At 33.4% G+C, this 10,962-nt stretch overlaps 1 protein-coding gene across 2 annotated transcripts in view; it reads left to right on the top strand.

Annotated features, from left to right (window-relative positions):
- The first annotated feature begins 1,562 nt into the window (after window positions 1-1,562).
- Window positions 1,563-10,962, top strand: part of LOC118195968 (uncharacterized) — a 77,167-nt gene continuing 67,767 nt past the window's right edge. The window contains exons 1-4 of one of the 2 annotated variants that reach the window (XM_035367313.2): window positions 1,565-1,797; window positions 2,234-2,356; window positions 6,789-6,880; window positions 7,020-7,074. In XM_035367313.2, the coding sequence (XP_035223204.1) occupies window positions 1,747-1,797; window positions 2,234-2,356; window positions 6,789-6,880; window positions 7,020-7,074 (321 nt within the window). In that variant the 5' untranslated portion in view covers window positions 1,565-1,746. Of the gene's footprint in view, window positions 1,798-2,233; window positions 2,357-6,788; window positions 6,881-7,019; window positions 7,075-10,962 lie in introns of both variants that reach the window. The other variant, XM_035367314.2, reaches the window with a different exon arrangement.

Raw genomic sequence — 10,962 nt, 5'->3', positions numbered from 1 at the left:
TAACATTTCATTAAACTAGTGTTCCTTCCAGATCTCTGGAAGGAACCAGATTTGAACTAAAAAGCTCCTGTTTAGATGCAGTACAGATGAAAAGTGGTTGTCCATGGAGCTGATAATGTAAAAACAATTTTTTTTTTAATTTGTAGTTTCTAGTGAGAAATGTTTGTAAAAGATTGGCCTCGCGTTAGATTCTAGAGCTAAATGTTTTCAACAAGGTCGTTTTAGACCTCATTTTCAAATTAATTAACTCTGGCGGGAATAATGTAAGGATCTTAAGTTTTACTAACGTTTATTTTATTTTAAATCTTTACTATCACTTCTTATTTTCTACTTCCGGCCAGAATTAAAAGCTTTAACTTATTTATGCAAATCTGTCTGGCGAACGCCAAGTACTTAAGTTGTGGCTTTTTGCCAAGCGAGAGAGAGGAAGGAGTTAGTCGAAGCAGGCCGCTTGCCTTAGCAGTTTTACTCGGTTGCTGGTTGCCTTCCAGGCCAGAGGTTTAATCCTCTTGATAATTTTAAACGTATTGTAGTGTTAACAGTTCTCTGTACTACATACGGCTTCCTGTTAATATACGGCCAATCTTCCACGTAGGCCCTTGTTCATTATTCCAAAGTTAAGTTAGAGTTTAGTTAATATTTTTATATTCTTACGTTCAGATCACAAGTAGTTGGTCTCTGTATTCCGAAGTACGGAAATTATTGTAAACAGTGAAAAATAAAGGGTTTCGTATACCCTTCTTGTGTATCTTGTCTACTTCCCACATTTATTGGACATAGCTTTAGTAAGCTCCCTGTTCCGAGTCAGGTTCATGAATGTTCCCCAAGCAAGTAGGGCGGAACATTGAACCTGATAGCCAAACCAGGAAACAAAAACTTTTGAGATTTCAGGTATATATATATATAAGTATGAAGTTATGATTTCAATTTAATGTAATATAGCAACTTTTTCTCAATATCAATAAAAATTTAACGTGACAATAACATGTCGTGTCAATTATCCTAACCTGAAACAAAAAAGTTGTCAACAGCAGCTATTTATTTGAAATGCTGACGTTAACGAAACATTTTCGACATACAATGACATCACATACAATCGCGTGCTTTCTGCAGCGTTAAAATATGACTTTATATAACAATAATATGTTTAATATTTGGCAATAATATTTCTATTTCAAATTTTGTAAATCTTAAACATTTTTTATTAACAAACTTTGGGATTTGAAAGCTAGCTGTGACAACACTTTTCGAAATTAAGCATTTTTATCTCCAGCGCGCGAAACTGCTGCCACTAGGAAAAATCAGTGCGAGAGTTAGCGTTTTTCAGTGTTTTTAATTAACATCTCGGCTGATTAAAGTCATTCGAAGAAGGAAACGGTGGAAATGGCTTCAAATTTTTGAATCCGCTGTACCTCTCTCAAAACTCAGCTTCTTGCCGTTTCGGAGGAGATAATGTTACCAACAAATAGACAGACGCGTACAGATTTTAATGGTATAGATGCCGATAAATTGGCAAGACAGCAGTTAAAGCTTTTGGCAAGAAAGTTTGGCATCAAAACGTGGATGTGAATCTTGGTTTGCATAGTAGCATTCTCTGAAATTCAGCCATAGTTGAATGGCAACACAATAAAAATCTACGTTTAAATTCAACGGGAAAATTCATAGAATATAGGTTTTTATAAAAGGCATCGTCTGCTTATTTTATTTCAGCTTTTAGTAAATCAATATCAAGAACAGCTCCAAAGAATGGCTCAAAGAATATATAAACGGAGATCCAGTGGAAAATGTACTCGTAACGTAAGGATAGATCAAGATCATCTCAACTAAACTTTTTTTTTACTTGAAAGCTGAAATATTTATTTATTACTATATTACTATAATATATTTTAGTAGAAATTTATTTATTTCCGATTTAAATAGATATTTTAATTTTATTTCTTCTGTATTTATTAATTTATGACGTAATTAAAAATTAAATTATTTCATAATGGAAGGCAATTTTTAATAAACAGTTTTTAGGACATTTCTTATCTTTATAATAAGGAAAAAAGCATTTAAAATCCACCAAAAAGAGTAAGTTTTACTCTGGCAAACTTAATTCAGGAATAAGTAAAAATGAGATTGGTCTATGCATTTAAAATAAAACAATTTTATTAATTTTCACCCTTATTTTCCAAAATATTTCCTTTTTCCTGTAGAATTAATTTCTCATTATTTCTATATTCGTTTTCAGTCCGAAACGAGTACTAAAGAGACTCGAAATGAACCCTCATCTACAGTGAGTCCCAGTGATGCTGCCAATGGCTCTGAAACAATAGTTCCTAATCGGGTATTTGTTGGAGGTATTACTGATTGTGTGAGTAGTATTGCATTTTTAAAAATTTAATTAAGTTTCTGTTATATTCAATTACTAGTATTATTTAAATTTATGATATTTAAACAATGCATTAATGAGAAGGTAACTTAATTTCTAATTTTAGAGACGTAAGCTATGTATAATAGGTTAAATTCAACAACATTATCATATGTTTCTGTCTTGAATTATATGTAAAATTCTTAACTTCAAATATTTTTGAGAATTATATGTAAAATTCTTAACTTCAAATATTTTTGAATATATATTTATATATAATTATTCGGATGTATCGAAAGAGGCATAAAATTTGATGAAGCATATTTAATTGCAAATGTACGAGCAACAGCAGATAGGGTACACTGATTGACGTTAACATAAATTTGAGAAAATATTTATATTTATAGTAATAAGAATCTATATGCGTACGTGCATACACATACGTGTGATAATTACTTAGCTTGAAGTAAATAACTAGAATGATGCCAGAACTGGTGACTTTTTTTAGCAATAAAGATCAATTTCATTTAAGCATAAGTAGTAGATTCATAAGCAAAATAAAAAATACTTTTTTGTTAAAGCAGCCAAGGCAAAAGACTTTGCAAATTATCGATTAGCGATCAAGTTTGCCAATTCTGGTTACTAAACGTGGTAGCCGCTTTAACGCAGAACTGCCAAGTAAAGTGGGGTTTATCAGTGGCCGAGCGGTAAAATCGCTGAACACTGACAGTTCGATACAGGCGCAATTCCAGGCGAATGGCATGGCTGCATGATTGTTTTCTTGGTTTTCCGCATACATAGCCTAGATACAAGTCAGTTTCCCACATGGAGGTAGGAAGTAAGAGGAGAGGTCCTAATCGGTTTTCCGCATTATGTGTTTTGAAGCAGTGGCGATCCCTTCGTGAAAACCAAAACATTCAGCGACTCACCGTTAAGATCAATGGTTTTTGGAATGATCGGATGTAAACATTGTGTAATTACGTAGTAAATATACACATAAATATATATTTTTTCTTTTTCTATAATATTTCAGAGTCCTAAGTACGTGAGAAGAATGTATTTTTTAACAGCATTTCATTCTGAACGGAATAAAATGCTATACTTTTTCCAGAACAGTTTAATTTGAATGAAATATTTTCACAAGTTTTCGTTAATTACACTAGAAAGAATTTTCAGTTATTTTGGCTAAGGATTACAAAAATTAAGATCAAAGTTTATTGCATTATTAATATTAAAATTATGCATTATTTCTTTTCTCTTTACAGAGCTTTTTCTTAAAATACTTTCTTAAATATGAGATGAATTTTTAGCTTCTGAGGCATCTTTTCAATCGAAAATCTGAGTGAATTTATAATTAATGCTCTGTTCCGTTCATTTAAAATTACATCACCTTTTATTTTAATAGTGAAATATGTTAAATATTGGTGCTGTTTTCCATGTACTTAACTTTCTATGAAAATTTCAGAAAGGGAAATAAAAAAGTACTCTTTTTTTTTTAATTATAGAATGTAAGGGAATAATTCTTTTAATTTGTTTAATTATCAAATTTTGTACCCTTAATTTCAACAATGCATATTCTAAACTTTTCTTTACTACTTCCTTAAGAATGCATCTCATAAAATTTGCTTTGCAATACCTTTTAAAAGATTGCTTTCCAGTACGAACAATTCTTGCTTAAATAGTTTTATAAACGTATTTGTGAACAGAATTTCAATTTATGTTCAAAATTAAATGCTAAGTTTATTATATATTTAGATAATATTTATAATTATTATAAATTTATATGTATTTAATAATTAGATTTCTTCACAGTAACTTTCACATGAGTTTATGAATGAATAAATCCTTCATTTCCAAATTCATATGTAAATAATTTAATAACTATTTACGTATTTCATTAAAGGCAGATACATGCTTTCTTCAAACATATGCATAATACTCATATATATTTACCATTTTTCATTTGCGCCGTGTGCAAATCTTTAATTTCTGTTCATTCACTATCTTTTTTGAGTAAAGAAATTTACAATAATTTAGCATATGCCTGATTTTTTTTACATAAGAAATATGTATAAAAATAATTTGTGTGAAATTATTTTTAATCTACTTAAAGTCACTTTCCTTCGAAATTCCTCCACGATGGTATCTCTCCATTCAGGCAGAGATAGCCCCTGCATGCCTTACCCTATTTAATAAAAGCTTAACCTGACCTAAGTACCTAATTGCAAATATTTTAACGTCAATAATTTTATATTTACACCTACCCATCAAGTTTAAAACTTTTCACTTGAAACACGTTTTAGGACACATTCATTATCAAATTCAAGTTTTCTAGTAAATATATTTTGGCAGAGCATTCAATACCTCTTTCAGTGATTTTACTCAGTTTAATAGATCTCTGGTAATATAATAAATAACTAGTATCCATTTCGCATTTATCACTGTCATCAGATCGCAATCTTGATTGCCTTACTCTACATGATATTGCTTCATTTTTTAAAACAGTTGTAAGATTCTGTACTGTGTACTTTTAAGTTACAGTTGAATTTGAAGAATCTTAAGAACTGATAAGCGAATAATCGCTTGAGTTCGTGAGACAGCGACTAAGACTTAAAAAGGATTATAGACTCTTTATTATTCCAAATTAAAATTTAACAGAACTCCGTCTTGGAGTTATACAATAAAGCCGACAATCGGGCTTGAACTTAAGAGACTAAGAACTAAACTAATTAATCTTAACTAAAAAGATATAGCCGAAGCTATCAAATTTCTAACAGAGTTGGCTCCTTAACACTAATAAACTGCGAAGCTATCAAGGGCCTAAAGTACGGCCGAGCGTAATAATAGCTTAAGAGAGAGTAGCCTAAAAAGGCGGATGCGTGCTAAGCAGAATCACTGGTTCTCTCTGACTAAGACAGTAGAACTCCGCGGTTAAATACCGCTCTTCCTCATTTGCATTTGACATACGCCGTAACTACACTCTGGAACTGCAGAAAATAAACCGCTTCGCGTCACCTCTGTACGGTTTTTCGAATTCCGACATGACCAGCCATAGGCGAGTTGCGAAATTCTTTAAAATCTTTAAAAGTAGACTCGCTGGAATCATTGGCCGGTATTCCTGATTTTCATTTGTTAATTTCGTGTAGCATAACAGTTTATCAATTATTTCCTAATGCCTCTGCCCTATTGCGAATAGCTGTTCAATCTATATGTTCAAAATTTTCGGGGTCTTCAAGATATGCGTAAATATCTTGGAATTCAGTATATTTTCTTAATTCCTCAATAATAGGTTCACGGGACTCAATAACTTTAAAGCGAGCATAGCCACACTTGACTGCAATCCCCTCTTCATCGATTTTAATTCTTGAAAGGGCATCGGCAACTAAATTTTCTTTTCCAGGCATGTGTTTTATAATTAAATTAAATTCTTGTAGTTTTAATGTCCACTGTATCAGGTGAGATGATAGATTTTTTTCCCCGAATACAAGCGACCGACTGCCTCATGATCCGAGTATACTGCTATCGGAGAACTTCCGAAGTAGACGAGAAATTTCTGAACCGCTAGTAAAACAGCGAGAGTTACTGCACTTTTGTACCCCCGTCGGTCATCTGCGATTTTAGCATGTGAGCTGTTGAGGCTCACCGTTCTTAGCTCCACCACAGTTTTGATGGGAAGACTTTCAAGGAAGAATTGAAAAATCCCTTTACCTTTTTTGTTATCATAGCCTCTTGGGCTTACAAGTCTTTAGTATTCTAAGTACTCCCCATTCCATAAAGACACTATACACGTCATGCCATCTCTGGGTTTCGAGTCCAGAACCAGGATTATCAGAAGCCAGATGCCCTAGCAGTATGCCAACAGGGCCACTGCAAAATCTCAGAATGAGTTATTATATAATTAATAAAAGGCTGTACAGACGGTATAATGGTTAGGGGAGCCATTATACGGTCAGATGGTATAATGTAAGACAGACGGTATAATGTAGGTATCAAAGTGCTCAGGTTCGAAGGCCAGAGAAGGCACTGTTTTAGCTGCTCGTCTTTTCATAGAAGGCGAAGGTTGCTGCTATTAGTGGCCTCCAGAATAAAATGGCCATCAGTTCTGGCCTAAGGAGTGGCCAAGCTGAATAGGCAACTGCCCCCTCCATTGTATTAAAAAATTAATGACAGAAACTGAAATGAAACAATTTTAGATTGCCGAGATGTTTAATGTGGCCGAGCTATATTTCATCTTTGTTGATGACTGAATCGTGAGGGGTTCTACAAGGTTTTATCAATTACCCTCACGTTTAATACAAACATGAGCAGATGTCCCTTTCAAAGCCTTTTACGAAGCAATCTCACGCATACACCACTAGCCTACTTTACTTTACCATAACCAACTAATCCGAGCCAATACACTTTAAAAGTTTAATACTCGTATTTTTTGTTTCAGATAAGTGAATGGAATATTCAGTCAGAATTTGAGAATTATGGAAACGTGACAGAAGTGAGAATTATTCGAAATCGTACTGGCCTTTCAAAAGGGTAACAACTTTCAAAATAATACCTTTTAAAAGACTACGAAATATCGCAATTTAAATATAAGAGCTTTTAACCCTTCAACATCAAAATTGAAATATAAGTATGTTATGGACTTCAATTTAAAATATTTTCGCTTTTTTAGATATGGATTTGTAACTTACAGCACAAATGAAGAAGCAAAAAATGCTCTTGAAAAGGTAAGGAATTAAAAACAGTTTCTTTTTTGTTAGATGATGCTTGCTTATGCAGCGGCGTAATTAAAGAGAGACGGAGGGGCAGAAACCCCGGGTGACAGATTTTTGGGGGTGGTATTTCTCATGTGAAACTTTATTTTATAGGGATTAGTCATACAGACCGTTGACGCACGTGAAAAATAACGAGATTCTGCATTACCGTACAGAATTAATTTAAGAAGAAAAATAATTTTTATACTAGATACGGTAGTCAAAGAAATCAACACGTGATATCAACAGCTCCATAGTTTTGTTATATCTTCCTTAGATATCTTCCTTAGATAGAAAAATGCGAATATTAACTAAATTGTAATCCCGGTGGTATTATTAAGAAAGTATTCCTCGTTAAGAGAAAAGTGTTCATTTTTATTTTCGTTATATTGCTGAGGAAAACAAAATAAGGCATGGATGGAAGATCAGTTTGAACTTTTGCATTTTTCTAAACTACATACATTCTCAAGAACTCCAAGTATTGTGATGCTATTGTGAACCTTCCTCAAAATTGTTGCATAAATGTTGCTAGTTGTAAGTAGTGTTTTCCAAATAAAAAAAAACTTAAGAAGTTGTAAGACCTAAAAATGCATATTTTGTAATTAAGAAATCTTTCAATACCATCTATATAACAGCTGCTGGAGGAATCAAGTAAGTCTTTGAAATGTCATAGGTGGTTTCGCCAACAATTACAAATAATAATAATAATAGTAATAATTTTAAAATGGACTTAAAATTTTATTTCAAAAATAAACATAGTTTTAATTAATTTCTGTATATGCTATTTTAACCCTTTTTCAGTTTGCTTGGAAGGTTGGCAAATTTAATTAATGACTGACGGTTCCCGCTGGCTACGTTACTGTGCTTATAGCTCTCTAATGTACAAATTAAATCTAAATATTAACGATACAAATAGATACTTGTGTAGTAGTTGGTTTACGAAATGAGTTGCATAACTAAATACAGTTTCACTTATGATAAACGGGTGAATAAAAGTGAATTTAAAATTTACAGCTCCTTCAGGATGATTATTACTATGTTAGACTAGAAGAGAAACACGCTAATGTTACAATCAAAATCGTAAAAACAACCTTGTATTTAGCGTAAGTATAATGAAACAATCGATTCCCTCGCTCCCTATTTTAACTTCGCTAATTTTTCTTGTCCTTTCTGCTTGATCAGATAGCCTGGCTCAGTAAAAGTAGGCGGCCAGTGCAATTCTAATTAAAAATCCAGTTATAACCACGTGCAGTGCTGATAAGGACCACGTGTTTCTGAGACTCCTTCTCCTTTATTTTCTTCTTTCTAGGTATTTCTTTCTCCTGATGAGGAGGGACCTTTAGCTGCCCTCGAAATCTATTGAGTGTTTCATTATACTTACGCTAAATACAAGGTTGTTTTTACGATTTTGATTATTACTATGTTGTTAAATTGGGAAATATATTAGTTGATAGAGCCAATAAGGTCCTCAAACTTAAGAGGAAAGATAAAAATGTTATTCTGTGGCGGACACCGGAACTGCAGAGATTAAAACGACGGATTCGCGCATTTAGAAAACACTGCCAGATTAAAAATATTGATGAAAATGTTCGTATAGAAAGGAAGATCCTATATAAAAAAGAACTAGCTGCATATAAAAAAACGATAAAGATAGTGAAACGCCAGAGTAAAATAAGTTTCTTTGTTGAGAGTGCAAAATAATATGGAGGATTCCTTCGCGCGGCTAATGGTAAAACATGTGTCTCGGAAATGATTATGAGGGAAAACGGTAATACTGATGTGAATAATGCTGGGCTTATAAAGGGTTATTTTAATAAGAACTTTCACTGTGGCTCTGTTGAAGATGGTTTTTTGGGTGTGAATTAGTTGCAGGATGATGGATGCACTTCAGATGATCTGCCGTTTAGTTAAACGAAAATTAGCAACGTGGTTAGGAATTGTGTAATCGTAGTATCACGGGACCGGATGGAATGTTGGCCACTATGGCAAAATTTTTATTTTGAAAATATTCTGATTTCTTTGAGTTCTTATATAAAAAATACTTTGATTTACGCTATTTTCCTAAAGTGTGGAAAGTTTCTAGAGTTTTGTTTATTCCAAAGTTTGGCGGGGCGACCAGACCTATATGTCTGTTAAAAAGTTTTGATTAGTTAGAAATAGACTGTACTACTTATTATTAAAAAATGTTTTTTTTTATCTACAAAACAATACCGATTTACACCAGGCAGCTCGACAGAAAATGCTCTTCATGATCTTTTCTATATTATTAGTTCACAAAAATCTGAATTCCAGAGTGGCTGTGATCTTCTTCGAGGTCTCAGGATCCTTTAACTCTATCAGATGGACATTTTACTGACCTGCAGTTATTAATTATTAACTATTTTAAATTTGTGTCCTGCACAGCTTTCCTATTTCAAAATCCATCTTCAATGCTTAATGTGTCACATGTTAATATTCTACTCTTCAAAACTCATTCAAGACCATCACCAGGTTCTTTTTGAATCAACATTAGAACTTCCTAAATTGTTCTACAAGGGGTATACTACTAAAATATGAAGGTGTTAGAATTAAATGTGTTGAAAGTCTTTAAATATCTTGGTGTTTTTATCGATTTTTAACTGAATTTTGAAGAGCATTTTAACAATATTTATAAAAGAGCTAACTTTATTCTAATGTGTTATAAAAAAATTTCTCAGCTGAGTCACTAGTACTGAAAAGTACCATTATTAGATTAATTTACAAAACAGTTATTACTCCCATTATATTATATGGTGTTGGGGCTTGGGGTTCCAGGGTCGAGAACCTGCAGCGAATCAGAAATAAATTAAATACAATACAATGACCCTGTTGCTTCTGACTAGATGCTTTAAAACAATATCAATGGAAATCGTTTGCATGTTGGGCGGTATGCCGTCTCTCTCGATATTTTATCCCCCCCCCTTTTTTTTTTTTTTTTTTTTTTTTTTTTCATGATAAATTTAAATCACGTTCAAAAAATGTTGATTTCATTATTTATGAAGTTTTTGCTGCATATAATATCTATTTTCTGTCTTTAACAATATATGTCTTGCATTAAGAAAAGCAGTGGAATACCGGAGACCAGATATTTCCTTAGGAGAACTGGATATATTTATTGACGGTTCGGGTTATGACAATGCGTTTGATGCAGTATATGTAGTTTACTTATCTGGCACAGAAGCAGATTAGGGCAAAACAAGACTTGAACCTTACAATTCGTTTTTCTAACCGAAATGTCTGTTATCATATGTGCTGTTAAATGGATTGGTGAAAACCTGACTGTAAAAACATACATTAATATATAAAGGGTGTTCAATTGAAAAGGTACGGAACTTCGTAACAAATAAGCCGGTTGAAATTTGAATATGCCGCTTTGCCATAACGTAGTGAGACATCTATGGACACGAATGTAGTATCCGGCGTGGTTGTGTGAATGCGCTAGGCGCCGGCACATATAACGCAGGAGAGAGGGAGGAAGTTGTGTGCTCCGTCTAATTGATGCTGCAGTGCGTTTGAGGACATCATGGGCTTCACACTGGAAAAATTTGACGACTGAGGGGTAGTGAGGTGTCATCGGATTTCTGACTGTGAAAGGTGTTAAAGTGGCCGATATACATCGCCAGATGTTGGCCGTATACGGGGAAGACTATGTCTGACAAATCGGTGAGAAAGTGAAAAGCCGGTTTTCGTGAAGGCCTAGAGTGTTTGAGTGATGACCCGAGACCAGACTAGGCAAACACGGCAATCACGGCTGAATTTATCGACAAGGTGAACGACCTGGTGATAAGTGACATTTCAAAAGAGGAGTGCTTTAACTCCGACGACGAACTGAAGGAGACACTA

This window comes from Stegodyphus dumicola, chromosome 1, assembly GCF_044657685.1.
Source record: "Stegodyphus dumicola isolate Sdum_Otavi_A_Nest chromosome 1, ASM4465768v1".
Classification (NCBI taxonomy): Eukaryota; Metazoa; Arthropoda; class Arachnida; order Araneae; family Eresidae; genus Stegodyphus; species Stegodyphus dumicola.
The sequence above is the reverse complement of the archived record's forward strand: the minus strand, read 5'-3'. Positions and strand labels throughout refer to the sequence as shown.